This window comes from Dendropsophus ebraccatus, chromosome 8 (assembly GCF_027789765.1).
Source record: "Dendropsophus ebraccatus isolate aDenEbr1 chromosome 8, aDenEbr1.pat, whole genome shotgun sequence".
Lineage (NCBI taxonomy): Eukaryota > Metazoa > Chordata > Amphibia > Anura > Hylidae > Dendropsophus > Dendropsophus ebraccatus.
This window is the reverse complement of record NC_091461.1, coordinates 90,748,484-90,765,296: the sequence shown is the minus strand read 5'-3', so window position 1 is coordinate 90,765,296 and position 16,813 is coordinate 90,748,484. Positions and strand designations below refer to the sequence as shown.

Below are 16,813 nucleotides of genomic sequence, written 5' to 3'. Positions count from 1 at the left end.
AAGATGCGGGCGGGCGGCGATCGGGGATGCGTGCGGGCTGGGGGATGTGGGCAGCGGCAGAGCTGCAGAAGTGGGGGATGTGGCGGGGCTGCAGACACCAGGGGGTTAAAGCTCATACTCACAGCGGGATGTCAATCCCGCTGTGGGTATGTGCTATCATTAGGGTGAATGGTACCGGATCCGCAGTGGATCTCGCTCCGAATTCGCAGAAGCGAGATCCGCTGTGGATCCGGTAGATGTGAAGGCACCCTAAAATGGTTATTAATAGCTTATCCTCAGGTGAATGGGATAACTCTGCACTGCTTTCAATAAAAGTATGGAGAATGCGAGAACAAGTGCAGGAAAGCAGGAAAGGCTGCAGCACTTACATGACCTCTTCAAACAGCTGGGTGGCAGAAGTGCCGGGTGTTTCTTCCTGACAATTTAAAGGAGAAGTCTGGCAAAATTTTTATTAAAGTATTGTATTGCCCCCCAAAAGTTATACAAATCACCAATATACACTTATTACGGGAAATGCTTATAAAGTGTTTTTTCCCTGCACTTACTACTGCATCAAGGCTTCACTTCCTGGATAAAATAATGATGTCACGACCCGACTCCCAGAGCTGTGCGGGCTGTGGCTACTGGAGAGGATGATGGCAGAGGGATGCTCAGTGTCCCTCCAGTGCCCTCTGTCCCTCAGTGTCCCCCTGCCATCATCCTCTCCAGCAGCCACAGCCCGCACAGCTCTGGGAGTCGGGTCGTGACATCACCATGTTATCCAGGAAGTGAAGCCTTGATGCAGTAGTAAGTGCAGGAAAAAAAAGCACTTTATAAGCATTTCCCTTAATAAGTGTATATTGGTGATTTGTATAACTTTTGGGGGGCAATACAATACTTGAATAAAGTTTTTACTGGACTTCTCCTTTAACACGGCCCAGGACTAAGTGATCAGACCCTGACTGATCAGAGGAATGAGCGGAGAGAAGACCGCTGCTGTGGGATCTTCTCTCCGCTCTGTTTCAGTGTAAAGAGACAAACCCCGTAGACATGCAATATGTGCCCGTCTTCTCAAATGAGTCAGGAGAGGACCTCGTTGAGTGCAACTTCTACCAGCTTGTTGTCGGTCTAAACACTCAGACCCTGATCAATCAAAACTTTTGACATGTACTTTAAAGGTGTTGTCCAACAAACAACACATCACCATTCTGCTTGACAACTGATCAGTGAAGATCTGATAATGAGAACGGAGATCCTGGGATCCAACTTTCATGGCTCACAACGAAGCATTAAGCCCTAATCAGCTGCTCAGGTTGCACTTATTATAATGCATGTCTGTTACATATACTGAACCTTCTACTGAAATTAAGAAAACATCAATAGGAGAAACTTTTATCCCTAGCTCCTCGGATACATGTGCGCTGTGTTGTGTCTGTTCCTAACTAAGGACTGTTATTCCCTTCTATAAAAAATAGAAGTAGGCATAGAGGCCATAGTCGTCTATCTGAAGCGGACGATGGGGAGAAAAGAACCAAGGATAGATAACGTATATAGGCGGGTGATCAAAGTTCTCTATATCCTCTATCTGTCCCTGGAAACAGACTGGTAAACTGGTGATAGCATGGTCCTTGCATCACTCACCTCTCCTGTCAGCAGGTACATAATCTCCAGGGCAAGCTTTAGTGCGCTTTCATTCAAATGATTGTTTTCCATGTCCATCCTGCCCACCCTGAGAGTGTATAGTCCTGGTGGCAGGGGTGGACGTCACCTCTGTAAAAAAAAAAAAAAAAAAAAAAAAAAAGTCTAAGTCAGAAAGCTTTTACATGTACAGTAAAGACATTGCAGTGGTATGCAAACTATTATAAATGTGGCCAAAATTCTGATTAAAGGGGTTATCCAGCGCTACAAAAACATGGCCACTTTCTTCCAGAGACAGCCCTATTCTTGTCTCTAGTTTAGGCAGGGTTTTGCTGCTTAGTTCCATTGAAGTGAATGGAGCTTAATTGCAAACCGCACCTGAACTGGAGACAAGAGTCGTGTTGTCTCTGAAAGAAAGTGGCCATGTTTTTGTAGCACTGGATAACCCCTTTAATTTATTGAAAACAGCCTTGTGTGAGCAACGCCATTACCGGTAGTGCTATGTAGTGTCATCTTTTAATAACGTACAATGTGAACCCTGCCTAAAGGGATTGTTGCACGCCATATTCATAGGCCACGGAGCATTGACCAGTGCATTGACACTGCAGCCAAAAGGATTAAGTACCCTACTTCTCATGACTATGGGGGTCCCAGGGGTCAGCCCTTCACCAAGCAGATACCTATCACCTCTGTAGGTGGGTGACTGTTTAATCATAGAACAACCCCTTTAAGCAGGTGCACCCACTAACACCTGACTGGTGAAACCAGCCCCTTCCTGGGTCCCAGTCCCTATAACATCAGTCTGACTGACCTTTTCCTAACCATTATCCACGCCCGTTATATACTGCATCCAGTGATAGTGATAAAACAGTCATGTAATATGGAGCTACACACCAGCAAGTGAGGACCCCTTCACCTAGAGCCTGTGAAGCCGTACAGCCTCTGCCCCACAGATAAACGTGCAGGAAATCACTCCAAGCATCGTCTAGACCACTTCCGGGTGCTGCGTTCCAAGGCGCTCGCCGTTTTGCGTTCCATTCCACTTCTTTGGTCTGGTCGGCGGGCAGCCTCAGGATCACGTGCTCCGCTCTGCTGCTCTGCGGCGGCGGCGACGTCATGTGATAGTCTCCGGTCATGTGATCTTGCTTCTCGTTTGTAATACTTCTGAAAGTGTATAGCATGATTTCTTATTCTCATTCCCCTGTGGCTTTAGGATACATGATGTGAGTTATAGGGTATGTGCAGCTAAAATATGCCTCTGATTTGGATGTGGAATAATCGCTGATCCACATTTCCACATTGAAGTCAACTTCCCATTAACTTCAATGGAAATATCAACACTGAAATATGTGGAGTTAAAAAAACAAACAAAAAAAAACACACATTGTAAGTTTTACAGGATGAAAAAAATAGTAACTTGTCATTTTTCTACATTTCGGCTTGGATTTTCAGCAAGTTATTCACAGTGTAAATCCACATCAAACACTGAATGGATTTCTGATGCAGATTATGGGGGGGGGGGGGGGGATTTTCCACTTCTTTAATTTCTAGTGTGTTGAATATGCCAATCAGGCGTTTTGGTGCGCTGGAGGCGGGGCTACACCCCCAGTGCACCGATCCACCCCAGCAGGCGCACCTCTCCTATTGATCTGCGCCACTCTGCTAGTTTTACAAGGGGTGGTACAGTGCACTAAGACCTCATTAGCATATGAAATAAACTGCTAATATCCTGAAAACTGCACGGAGGGTTAATGTGAGAAAATTACCTTCATTTTACAAGTTTGATTTAGATTTTGAAAGTTTTAATGACAGGTACACTTTAAAGCGAATGTACCATCAGTATATTCACTTTAAAGCGACTCTGTACCCACAATCTGTAACCCCCAAACCCCTTCTACCTTCGTATAGCTGCTTTTAATCCAAGATCTGTCCTGGGGTCCGTTCGGCAGGTGATGCAGTTATTCTCCTAAAAAACAACTTCTAAACTTGCAGCCCTGAGTCAAACTGGCGTAGCCTAGAGTATCTTTGCATTAGGCTGGCACAACCTCTCTCTCCCTCCTCCCCGCCCTCCTCATCATTAGGAATGCTCCAGGCAGATTTGCTCCTATTCATCAGCTGTGTGAGCACGGCACATGGGCTGGATCGTTAAGGCACCTGTGCAATGTTCACTGCAGAGGAATAGGGATAATCCTGCCAGTGGCAGATACTCTAGGCCAGTGATGGCTAACCTTGACACTCCAGCTGTTGCAAAACAAAGATATGGCTTTGGCTGCCCAGGCATGATGAGAATTGTAGTTTTGCAACAGCTGGAGTGTCAAGGTTAGCCATCACTGCTCTAGGCCATGGCAGTTTAGCACAGGGCTGCAAGTTTAAAAGTTGTTTTTTAGGACAATAACTGCATCACCTGCTGAACGTACCCCAGGACAAATCTTGGATTAAAAACAGCTATACGAAGGTACAAGTGGTTTAGGGGGGAAAGATTGTGGCTACAGAGTCGCTTTAAGTTTTGCATATGAATGGGCCGGCGCGGCGAAGCCGGGCACTGGCCGGGGGTGAAGCACTGGAGGTGGGCCCCCGCCCCCCAGTGGGAGGAAATACCTCTCCCTCTATGACACGACTCTATTAGAATCACTGTAGCCACATCATAGAGGGCCGGGTTTTCCTCTCACTGGGGACGGGGGCCCACCTCCAGTGCTTCTCCCCTAGGCGGTGCTCGGAAATAAAATGGTGCCTTATGCGGAAATCGGGCTGCGTTTGGAAAAAAAAAATCTGTTTCTCAGACAACGCCTAAGTAATGTCCAATGCTCCATGTATCCTGTTGTGGCGCTTATCTGCTTACTTCCAAGGGAACTTTCTATAATATAAAATGTGTAAAATAGTGGATTGGTTTTGGTATTTATTGGTATTTACTTAAAGGGAACCAATCACCCAGAAAATCAATGTAAAGACAAGGATATGTGCTGATAGATCACCCAGCACACTTCCCAAATATGCCCCTGTAACCTCTGTGCCCCCCTCAATTAGACAGTAATCTTACTTTGTTCAGGTCACGCGCTGTATGTAAATTTTTGCTAACTAGTCCTGGTGGGCGTATGTAGTCCTGGTGGGCGTATGTAGTCACGGTCCGGGGGCGTATCTAGTCACGGTCCGGGGGCGTATGTAGTCACGGTCCGGGGCTGTAATCACGCCCAGAGGGGCGTGATTCGGAGGCTTGCGGTCCAGTGACGTCATCCGGCGGCTTGCGTTCCGCGTCGCGGCCGCGCTGACGTGTTCGGGAACCCGCGCATGCGCAGTACGTCACCGTCATCTCCCGCCGTACTGCGCATGCGCGGGTTCCCGAACACGTCAGCGCGGCCGCGACGCGGAACGCAAGCCGCCGGATGACGTCACTGGACCGCAAGCCTCCGAATCACGCCCCTCTGGGCGTGATTACAGCCCCGGACCGTGACTACATACGCCCCCGGACCGTGACTAGATACGCCCCCGGACCGTGACTACATACGCCCACCAGGACTAGTTAGCAAAAATTTACATACAGCGCGTGACCTGAACAAAGTAAGATTACTGTCTAATTGAGGGGGGCACAGAGGTTACAGGGGCATATTTGGGAAGTGTGCTGGGTGATCTATCAGCACATATCCTTGTCTTTACATTGATTTTCTGGGTGATTGGTTCCCTTTAAATCTAAGAAATATAAGGATGCTTACCAAGCACCTGAAGTGCTAAGTGTTATGCCTCCTCGCTGCCTCTCCCACCCTATCCCTGCTTGAGGCTCAGCTTTATGTGTCAATCAAAGATAAGAATGGTAGGGGAAACTAAGAGGCAGTATAAACCTCAGCACTTCAGAAGCAGATACAAATATATTGAAGGTGTTGTGTGTCTCCTGGCCCTAACAGCTATATAACTGCAGTTTGCAACATCAGTTGCAGTTGAGGTGTCAAATAAATATAGCTGATGCAAAACGCAGGGGCCTTAATGGCCCCAGTGGTCATAAGGTTTTTTTTTCTTCAGTGCAGCCAAATGAGAGGTAGATTGTAAACAATAATGTATTGAAGAACATTTATACATTTTGGAGGGAGAATGGGGACAAAAAAAAAAAAAAATCAAACCTGCAATGTCACAATTGTTTTTTTTTAAATTTATTTTTATAGTTTTCATAATGTGGTAAAACTATTATGTGGTAAAACTTCTTCTGGATCAACACTGCCCAGCCTGTGTTGCCAAATTTTTGCAATTTTGTGTTTTACCAGGATTTTGGTAAATCAAAAAACCTGCCATGACCAACAAAACTTTAGGGTACGTTCATACAAACTGGCTGAAAAAACCCAAGCAAAAAAAAACAAAACAACAGCATCCAAAAAAACAAAAATGTGAAAGCCAAGCTGATTTTCAAATTATTTTTCTGGCGGAATACATGTTGTGTATGTGTGGTGTCTCACCACGGGTGTTACTAGTGCATGTCGCTACTCTATGTAACTGTACCTTTATATTGCAGAGCTGTAGTAACTAATAGGTTATGGTTTGTTATAATCTGTGTACCAATGAGAGCCCTCTTTTCTTCTTTACCTATCTCTATGCTCCTTTCTCTGTATACTTTCTTCACCACTCACAGGGGACATTACACCTCCTGTAGGAAGTTGTCACATGGGGAAACTAAAAAGATAAGCAAGGTGCCATAGGGTAATGACGTAAGGGAAAGGAAGCAGGGGCAAACAGTCTGAGTGTCGAACTGCTCACCTGATGGTGTTGTGCTAAAAACACAACACCTCTATGCGTTTTCAGTGGAGAAAAATAATGATGATTGTAGCTGAAACAGACAGGTCCCAAGTGCAGATAGCGCGATTCCAAGCCAGGGGATTGTGGGATGAGAAGTAGTAGTTCAGGTGTCAGGTCCACGGATTTACCCGGGGACTACAGGAACCAGAATAACGGCGCTTGACGGCTTCAGAGTTGAATAGTTACAATAGTAAACTTTAATAGTCTCATGCACAACGCGTTTCCGGGCAATAATACCCCTTTGTCTCTCTCTCTCTTTTACTTGACAAAGGGGTATTATTTCCTGGAAACGTTCTGCGCATGTGACTATTAAAGTATACTATTGTAACTATTTAACTCTGAAGCTGTCAAGCGCCGTTATTTTGGTTCCTGTAGTCCTCTGGTAAATCCGCGGAACTGACACCTGAACTACTACGTCACATGGGGAGTGGAAGTACACACCCACACTTAGTAAGTCTTGCCTAAGTCGTGGTGGAGAGAAGACACAAAATAGGATGGTACCTGCTGTAGTCCAGCTGGTCCCTGGATTTGCCAGGTTCCCACACCTAGTCGGTTTGTCCAGTGTAGTCTAGTCGGTGGTAGTGGATAGATGCACATGGGAGACGCAGACACCAGTTTCTTGAAAGCAGCACTTCTACACACTATGCAGTGTTAAGCTACTCAGGTGAGGACAAGTCAGAGATTACCCCAACCCACGCCGAGAATGCATCTAAAAGTGCAGGACAGTATTCTGCAAGAGGAACTGATCCGTATAGAGCAAAGTTGCTAGAAGCCTACGTACTCTATCTCGCAGCACGGGTGTCACCAGAAAATCCTGACCACTCTGCTCAACTCAGGTAACAAGGTCTGGACCTTGTTTCACCCGACACTAAAGGGCCACAGGTGGTACACGACAACAAAGGTCAAAACACGGGCACAAGTATACTTCTATTTTCAAGTCTTTAGTGTTCTACTTCTTCTTCTTCCAAAGTTCCGGCAGAGCACACTTCTACATTGGTTTGGGACTTTCACGACAAACCTCCTCTCCACTGTTCTGGACTCTCAGTACAAACTCTCTACTGTTTTCAGCACACAACCAAGTCAGCTCAGCTCTTCTACTTTACGTCTCTCAGCACAGATTCTGTTCAGTCATGTCAACAGTCTATGGTCAACTATTGTATAAAGTATTCTCAGGGTAAAGAAAATTTTATTTATGGTAACAGGACTCAGTGATTATTGTTCCAGTACCTACACAGTAGATACCACATCCTTGAGTCATCTCCCCTTTCTGTGGGTGGCGGTACCGATAGTCCGGGTGGGTCACAACTCCACTCTGGACCACCATGATAAGTGCCCAAGGGACCCCCTCACAGCCCGGCAAGTCACCGACCACAGGGGAAAGGATATAGCCAGCCTCCCTAAAATAAAAGCAGATGTGCTTTCATACCTGTGTGCCCCACTGCCACTGGCGTCATGACAGTACAGCTACAGGCTGAGATGTATTCCGACCAACCACCACAGTAGTGGCGTCACACATCACCATCTGGCATGTGACCGGTTGAAACGCTCAAGCGGGCACACACCACATACGTTGTTTTTACTAACTGTGTGAACACCATGGGGGACATTTATTAAGTCTGGCGTTTTCTGCGCCAGACTTAAAAATGTCCCCGCAGCTCCGGCACTACGGAAATTTATGCTGAATAGAGCGGACTCCGCGCCCCCCCCCCCCCCCCGGCGTACCGGGGCGGAAAGTGACGATTTGCGAATATTTTATTTGCAAAACGGCCATTTGCGAATAAAATTATTCGCAAATGGGCACTTTCCGCCGAAAAATACGCTTTTGCCGCTTGATACATGTCCCCCAATCTTTTTAAAGGGGTTATTCAGGGCTACAAAAATATGGCCACATTTTTCCAGAGACAGCAACACTCTTGTCTCTAGGTCAGGTGTGGTTTGCAATTAAGCTCCATTCACTGCAATAGAACTGAATTACAAAACCTGCACCCAAAGGGCTTATTCACTTGTCCCATAAATTACGGGCCCTACAGACGAGGAAGCCCTGTAATGGAGTGTTTCCCCACGCGGCATGATGTATCAATATCATGTTGGAAGCGGAAACTCTTTGAATCTCTGCAGCTCTGTTTCTGCGGGGAAACATTCCATTACATGCCTTCCCCATCCCTAGGGCCCAGTGGCATAGCCACCGCGGTCACCACTGCGACCCAGCCCACCAAGGAGGGGGGCCCGCGGCCCCCCTCCTGGAAGAGCACTGCCCTGTCGTCCCCCAACCGCCGCCGCCCATCCCATTGATCGTTCACTCTTGTGACTGCAAGCAGTGTTTTGCTTGTGGTCTCAAGAGTCACAAGAGGCTGATGCTGGCTTCCTGGGGGTGTCCCTGGGATTCTCGAGGAGCACACGCACCAGGCAGCTGTGTGCGCCGTGGCTGTTACTTCCGGGTCAGGGAGCGCTGACCTGGAAGTAACAGCCCCGCACACAGCTCCCTGGTGCGCGTGCTGCTCGAGAATCCCAGGGACACCCCCAGGGAGCCAGCATCAGCCGGGGGGAAAGATAAGGGGGGCATGTATAAGGGGACAACAAGGGGGGGCATCTATATGGGGGACAACATAAGGGGGGCATGTATAAAGGGACAACACAGGGGGGAATCTACAAGGGGGACAACACATAGGGGCCATCTGTAAGGAGGGGGCGTCTATATGGGGGGCATGTGTAAGGGGACAACATGGGGGGCATCTATAAGGGGACAACACAGGGGTGTCATCTACAAGGGGGGGCATCTGTAAGGGGGACAACACAGGGGGACATCTATAAGGGGGACAACACAGGGGGTCATCTAAAAGAGGGGCAGAGGGGGACAACACAGTCGGCATCTGTAAGGGGGCCATCTATAAGGCGTAATACACAGAGGGGGCCATCTATAAGGGGTAATACACAGAGGGAGCCATCTATAAGGAGGACTACACAGAGGGGGCCATCTATAAGGGGTAATACACAGAGGGGGCCATCTATAAGGGGTAATACACAGAGGGGGCCATCTATAAGGGGTAATACACAGAGGGAGCCATCTATAAGAGAGAATACACAGAGATCGGCAGTCTGAAAAGGGGGACTACACAGAGGGGGCCATCTATAAGGGGTAATACACAGAGGGGGCCATCTATAAGGGGTAATACACAGAGGGAGCCATCTATAAGGGGTAATACACAGAGGGAGCCATCTATAAGAGAGAATACACAGAGATCAGCAGTCTGAAAAGGGGGACTACACAAAGGGGGGCCGTATACTATAAGGGATACACAGAGGGGACCATCTATAGGGGGGACATCAAAGGGGGGCATCTACTATAGAGGGACTACATAGAGAGGGGCTCCCAAGGAGATGCACATGGGGCCATCTATATGGAAGACTGAGCAAGGGGCCATCTCTACACAGAGGGGGGCATATTCTATAAGGGGGATCAGATAGAGTCAGCCTACCCATTAACTGAGAGTGTAAAGGGGCCAATACAGATGTACAGTTTGTAGAGAGATGAGGATGGTGACAGAGTGAGGAGCCTAATATGTGTCTCTGATTAGAGAAGACGTCCCCTGTGAGTAACCTGATATAACTGCACTGTAATGTATATGGAGTACAGAACATGTGTAGAGCTGGAGCTACTGCTATATGACTGTAAGGGTCATCTGTGTACAGTGGATCTTATTCAGTAGCAGCGGTGGCGTTAGTTAGTGGAGACAAAGGTGGTGCTGTCTCTGGAAGAAAGTGGCCATGTTTTTGTAATGCTGGATAACCCCTTTAATTTCACTCTGTTAATGAGGCGCAAGGGAGGCAGTTTTAACAGAAGTGAATGTATGCTATACAAGACTTTTTTATGGCTGCTGCAATCTTAGGTTTCACAATATAACCTTTAGTCTTATTTTACTGTGCTACTGAATTTCTAAAAACTTGGATCCACCCTCCTCTTTTAAAGGGGTTATGCGGGCTAAGAAAACATGGCTGTTTCTTTCAGAAAAAAGGACAACTCTTGTCCTCAGTTTGGGTGTGGCTTTGCAGCTCAGTTCCATTGAAGTAAATGGATTGAACTGTAATACTGCACACAACCTGGGAAATGGTTTGAAGCTTTGCTTTTTCTAATCCTGAATAACCCCTTTAAGCCAGAGCAGGGAGCGCATCAGAGGGCTGTATATGGACATAAATAAGACCCAAAAAGAAGAAAACAAGTTTACTGCTTTTTTCTCCAATCCATTTAAAATATCTTACATTCTTTAAATTAATGAATAATTTTTTTTTCTTCCTACGTAGTCAGGTTCCCTTCTCCGCCTTGTGGACCTTGTGATGTTGGACTAGATACGCCTTGCAAAGAAACTGTTTCCCACATGTTGTACATGAATATGGTTTATCTCCTATGTGGATTTTTGCATGGCGAACCAGGTCCGATTTCTGGGTGAATCTCTTTCCACATTCTGTACAGGAAAATGGCTTCTCTCCTGTGTGGATTCTTTGGTGTATCACAAGATGTGAGTTACTAATAAAACATTTTCCGCATTCTGAACACCCAAATGGTTTCTCTCCAGTGTGAACCACTTGGTGTTTGACCAGATGGGATTTCTGAGTGAAGCGCTTGTCGCACAGAGAACAACCAAAGGGCTTTTCTCCTGTGTGGACCCGTATATGAGCAACTAGCCTGGCATTATTGCTGAAGCACTTTCCACACTCAGGACAGTTGAATCTCTTTTCTCCGGTGTGGATGATTTGGTGGATGACGAGATGGGATTTTTGGGTAAAGCATTTCCCACAAAGGGAGCACATAAATGGTTTATCACCGGTATGAGTTTTCTGGTGCTTGAAGAGGTTAGAACTCTGATTAAAACACTTTCCACACTCTGAGCAGGCGAAAGGCTTCTCCCCAGTGTGACTTCTTTGGTGCTTGACCAGATAGGAATTACAAGAAAAGCTCTTTCCACATTCTGAGCAAACGTATGGCTTCTCCCCTGTGTGAATTCGCCGATGGATCGTGAAATGGGAAAGGCGAGAGAAGTATTTTCCACAGTCAGAACAAATATATTGTTTGAAGTTCTGTGTATCTGGATCGGACTGACCACTGGAGAGCTCTGAATGATCAAGCTGGTTCACATTCTCTGACCTTTCTTGTAAACTCTGAGCTTCACTGTTGTATATTACGCCACTGTCTATAAAAAGCCCAAAAAAACAACATAAATCGATACATGGAGCTGAAACCGACACCACAGCACTTATATGAATTTCTAAAATTAAAAAAAAGTGGAAGTTGTCTCTATCCCACAATGCTGGACTAGTGTACAGAAGCTATACCCATGGGGTATCAATAATCCCTAGTGCTCTCCAAACTATTTTATTGCAGAACTGTTCAGAGAAGAAGAGGTTTTCTATGGGTATTCTCTCCTGCTCTAAGCAGTCCTTGTCACGGACAAAGGTGGCAGCAGAGAACACCATGTCAGACTGGAAAGAATACACCACTTCCTGCAGGACATACAGCAGCTGAAAAGTACTGGAAGGCTTGAGATTTTTAAATAGAAGTGAATTACAAATCTGTATAACTTTCTGACACCAGTTGATTTGAAAATATTTTTTTTCCCGAGTACCCCTTTAAGGATAGGACTCTATGTTGATTTTGGCCATGTGACATTAAAGGAATTGTCTAGGGGTAAACAAAAATTAGCTTCAAGGCTGGGATGACGTAAAATACTACACATGCTATACCCACCTCCTCTGGTCCCCCACAGCAATAATGCTGATGCTCCTGGTCGTCACGTTTTCCTGGCTCCTGACATTCCAAACCATCAGGAACTGGCTCACTCACCCAATCACTGACTGAGATGGGACCCGCTGCAGCCACTGACTGGCTAAGCAGGAAGATCCTGTGGGGTTGGAACATCACAGGAACACAGAAGTGGAGACCCAGAGGGAACATCTTTAATATTAGAATGTCGTGACACTCTTACTATGGCCCACAAATTATTGTAGCTATAACATGACAGTCAGCAGAAATCTAAACCTGCTGTACTGTACTAGCACTGGGGAATTAAGGGCGCTTTATAAATAAATAATAATAATGATACTGTAATACAAGCACAATTACTATTATTAGTGGAGATTCAGCAGTGTGACATTGTGATCTTCATGTCGCAGGACCAAAGTCACCATGTAGTTCTATATACTAAGTAAAAAAAGCTGCACGGTCAAAGTCAGGTTGGGTCTGCTAAAGCAATACCATTGTGTTCTCTGAACCATAATTCAAGGAACATCACTGTCAATCTGTCATTGTTCTGTAACAGTATCTGTTTGTCATTGTAAGATCACAACTATCGGGATATCAATTTATCAATGTTCCAAACCAAACAGTCTGCAACGTTGCGGCCTCCACTGTGCTTTCCGAATAATCATACTCACCAGAGTCAAAACCATCATGAGTATCTTCCTCTTTAATCTTTATCTTATCATCCTGTTCTGTTTTAGGTACAACATCAACAACTATAATATTAAAGTTCTCCTCCTGAGAAAAAAAGAGAAATATCCATGATGTTTTTCTTTTTAGAAACAGATATCTTATACTAAACCCTATAGGGGTGCAGACTCTCCCACACTTCTGCATGACTAGTTCATTGCGGACCTCTGGAAGAATAGATATGTAAAGTATGTAGTATGTGACCCAGTATGGGCCCCTAAGTCTTATTGCACCTGAGTAAGGTAACTCTCTCGGGCTTACACAAGTTGGATGAGGTATCCACTGCAGCTAGTGTTCTTCTCACTAGGTCTCACTACTGTGAGGAGTGAGTTGGTTAGTTAGTGAGTTGAAGTTGGTCGTGGCCAGGTCCTCTGACGGGGACACAAGCTAAGCAAGCCACAGTGTTTTTTCTTATGAGTAACAGGATCAGTATGCAGTGCTAAGCTAGCTACAAGGGTAGAAAAGCCAAACAGGGAACACTTAGCCCACACTGTCCTCTCAACAAAGTGCAGGGCAGTTACCTTAGGAGTCATAGGAACTGACCCCAGTGGAACAAAGGTACAGAACGTCTGCGTATTCCACTGCGCAGGGCAACTGGGAAGGCTCGGGAGTTTGCTCAACCCAGAAAACAAGGTCTGGGGCTTGTATTACCCACCTATGACTGGTAGCTCGCAGCTAGGGGGCATAAGGCGGTCAAGACTAGAAGTCGTCCGTGAGTACGAGTATTTTCTATCTCTTATTCTACACACCTCCACCATTCCGGCAGAGTACACTTCTACCTTGGGGAGGGCCACTCTGGCAACTCCTCAACTTGGGTTGTTGTTAAAGGGGCCGGGTCCCATAGAGACAGCTATTTATGGGACCCATTCAGCTTCACAGTACAGGATCCGCAACGGATTTCGCTGCAAATTTGCAGCGTGAAATCCGCTGGGGATCCGGTACATGTGAAGCTACCGTAAAGGTTTTTATTGGTCAGGGTCAGTAAAACAAGCAGGGAGATGACTGCGCTGCTGTGCACTCCTCTCCATGGTCTTTGTTTATGAGACCTTGATGGCCCCATTGGCTTGCATTGGGAGTCTGTCAAGGTCAGGTGACACAGAGCTAAGTGCTGACTTCTCCAGGTTCTTTCTCTCAATCCGTCATGGTCTGAACACTCAGACCCCAACAGATCAAAACTTTTGATATTCTAACAGACGACTGTCTTAAATGTGTGGTACCCAAGAACATTCTAATAGGACCTTTACTACTCACACATTATCATTATTGTATTACCGAATAGTCCGGGCACAGTTTATCTTCCTTTACAAAATCCTGAAGACAGACAGGACTAGGACATCTCTCTGGTGTATTCCTTTCACTGGACCCATCTGTAAGAAGACCCATACACAGACTGAATATGTTGTCTACACAGGACTAATCAGTGAACTTGTGCATGTAGATATATCTCTTACCTGGGGACATGAGGGTCTGGTGGTTCTCCATGATGATGTCCTTGTATTGGTCCTTGTGTTCTTCTAAATACTCCCACTCCTCCATGGAGAAATAGACAGTGACATCCTGATACCTTATAGGAACCTGGTGCACACACAATGACCCAGCCATCATGTAGACCTCTCCCTAAGGCCTTATTCAAACGTTCAGAAAAGTTGTCCGTAATTATGGTGCAACTTAGAGCACATTGAATTATATTGGGCTATTAACATAGTCCGGTTAATTCCATTCCGTAAAAAACAAAAGGACATGCCCTAGTGCGAATTATGATTGCAGCACGGATTACCAATGGGATCCGTGGCATGGCATCCGCGAAGTCCGCAAAAAACATGGATCAAATGTATGCAAACTAGTACTATGCACATTTTAGGGAAACAGATACAGAAACTGATGCAATACGGATGCAAATACAGATGACTTTTACGGACCACAAAGTAAAAATAGCAGGAGGTTTTGCGGTCCAGAAAAATGACTGAACGTGTGAATGAGGCCTAAGTGTTACAGTATTATGCCCCAGCATTCCCAGCAGCGCTCACCTCTCCAGTCAGCAGCTCTATGATCTTATTGGTGATTTCTAGGATCTTCTCATGTTTGCTTCCCTCGTGTAATGGTGAGAATGGAGGAGATTTGGGGATGAGGCTCTGTGTCTTATTTTTTTCTCTCAACTCCTGGGGTTTCTTGGATTTCTTCAAAGGTCCATAATCCTAAGAAAATTGAAGGTGAATTCCCATCTATCCCCCTATAACAAGCACAGTTCTCAGCAATGTTAGGAAATTAGGAATGTATGAAGAGTTACAGGCAATCCACGTCCGTGTTCTGTGAGGAACACAGAACGTGTGAATGCAGTCTTAGGCTATGTGCACACTTCGTAAGAGACTGGCCGTTCCTTGACCCCGGCCGGGTCACGGAACAGCCGGTCTCTGCCCGGATCATTGCGGTTGGTACTTAAGTACCGGCCAGAAGATCTGTCCGGCCGCAGAGCTCTGATGCGGGCGCATCAGCGCACGCCCGCATTAGAGCTTCCCCCTGGACACTATGGAGTGAGCGGCCGGAGCCGCTTGCTTCATAGTGTTAACTGACAGGGGTTTCCTACGGCCACAATTCATTGAATTGCGGCCGCAGAAAACTGACATGTCAGTTATTTGCGGGGCCGCACGGGATCCCGGCCGGAGCGTATATGATGTGTATGCACTCCGGCCGGGATCCCATTGAAACTAAGGAAATGTTCCACCCCGCAAAAACTACGGCTGTTGTTGACATCGGCCGTAGTTTTACATAGTGTGAACATAGCCTTAAAGTGAATGTACCATGAGGCCTGGGCGGAAGCATTGGAGGTGGGCTGATCCACCCCCAGTGGGAGGAAACCCACACTTCTCTATGATGGGGCTCCATTAGAATCAATTGAGCCGTATCATAGAAAGGCAGGGGTTTCCTCCCACTGGGGGTGGATAGGCCCACCTCCAATGCTTCAGACCAGGCCTGATGGTACATTCAATTTAACTATATTGCAAATGGCACAATGAGGATGTGATGTCATGTGACTTACTTCCCAGAATGATCTCTTACCTCTCCAGTCAGGAGGTAGATAATTTCCAGTGTGAGGTGTAATATCTTCTCAGTCATGTGACTCTGGTTCAAGCTCATTTTGTCACTTATTAAGTCACTTTTACTGACACATGGGCTCTGGTATAGGCACAGCCAGGGCCACGTCCCTTACACCTAAGAAAACAAGATAGGTCCCTCTAATATGAAAAGCAATTACAATGTAAAGCTTCCAAAAGATTAAGTAAAAAAAAAAAAAAAAAAAAAAAAAAAAAAGGAGGTTAAAAAAAAGCACAGCTACTTTCTTGGAAAGACAGAAAAACAGTGCCACCCTTATTCTTAGGTTGTGTGTGGTATCACTATTCTGCTCCATTTATCTCATCGGAATTGAGCTGCAAATTCAAATCCTAACTGATGACAACAGTGGTGTGATTTCTGGAAGAAAGCGACCATGTTTCCTAAGCCTGGATAACCCCTTTAAGACAATAAAATAACTACAATATATATGTTAAAAAAATAATATAAACCCCCCCAAATCTGTACCAATAAAAAAACAAAGTCCCCAATTTATCATGTGACTCATTTGGGTTAAAAGCAGACTGGACTGATTGAGGAAAGTGACCCCCAACCTGTGGTTACACTAACAGTTGGGTAACAATGCTTTGACAAATCTATAGAGGGCAAAGGTATGGTCATGTGATCCAACTAGGGGCATCTGATTGGATACCTCCATAATTTGCATAATGTGTGCCAATACTTTTACCCTCTGGATTGGAGAAAGCAAGGGGGCGCTATACCCTATGCATCCACCATAGAGAGGAGCATTTCATAACTGTAAATTCTACTCTCTCTAGCCAATGTAATCTATGCAGCACTGCACTATAAGTATCTATCTTCTGACTCACA

General features: G+C 45.9%; 1 protein-coding gene across 1 annotated transcript in view; it reads right to left on the bottom strand.

Moving 5' to 3' along the window:
- The window catches only part of LOC138800063 (zinc finger protein 420-like), an 80,051-nt gene that overhangs the window by 63,090 nt on the left and 148 nt on the right, over positions 1–16,813 (bottom strand). The window contains exons 2-7 of the mRNA XM_069981870.1: positions 15,932–16,084; positions 14,902–15,069; positions 14,326–14,449; positions 14,147–14,241; positions 12,820–12,922; positions 10,711–11,579 (exon numbers count right to left, since the gene is read on the bottom strand). Of these exons, the coding sequence (XP_069837971.1) occupies positions 10,711–11,579; positions 12,820–12,922; positions 14,147–14,241; positions 14,326–14,449; positions 14,902–15,069; positions 15,932–16,009 (1,437 nt within the window). The 5' untranslated portion in view covers positions 16,010–16,084. The remainder of the gene's footprint in view (positions 1–10,710; positions 11,580–12,819; positions 12,923–14,146; positions 14,242–14,325; positions 14,450–14,901; positions 15,070–15,931; positions 16,085–16,813) is intronic.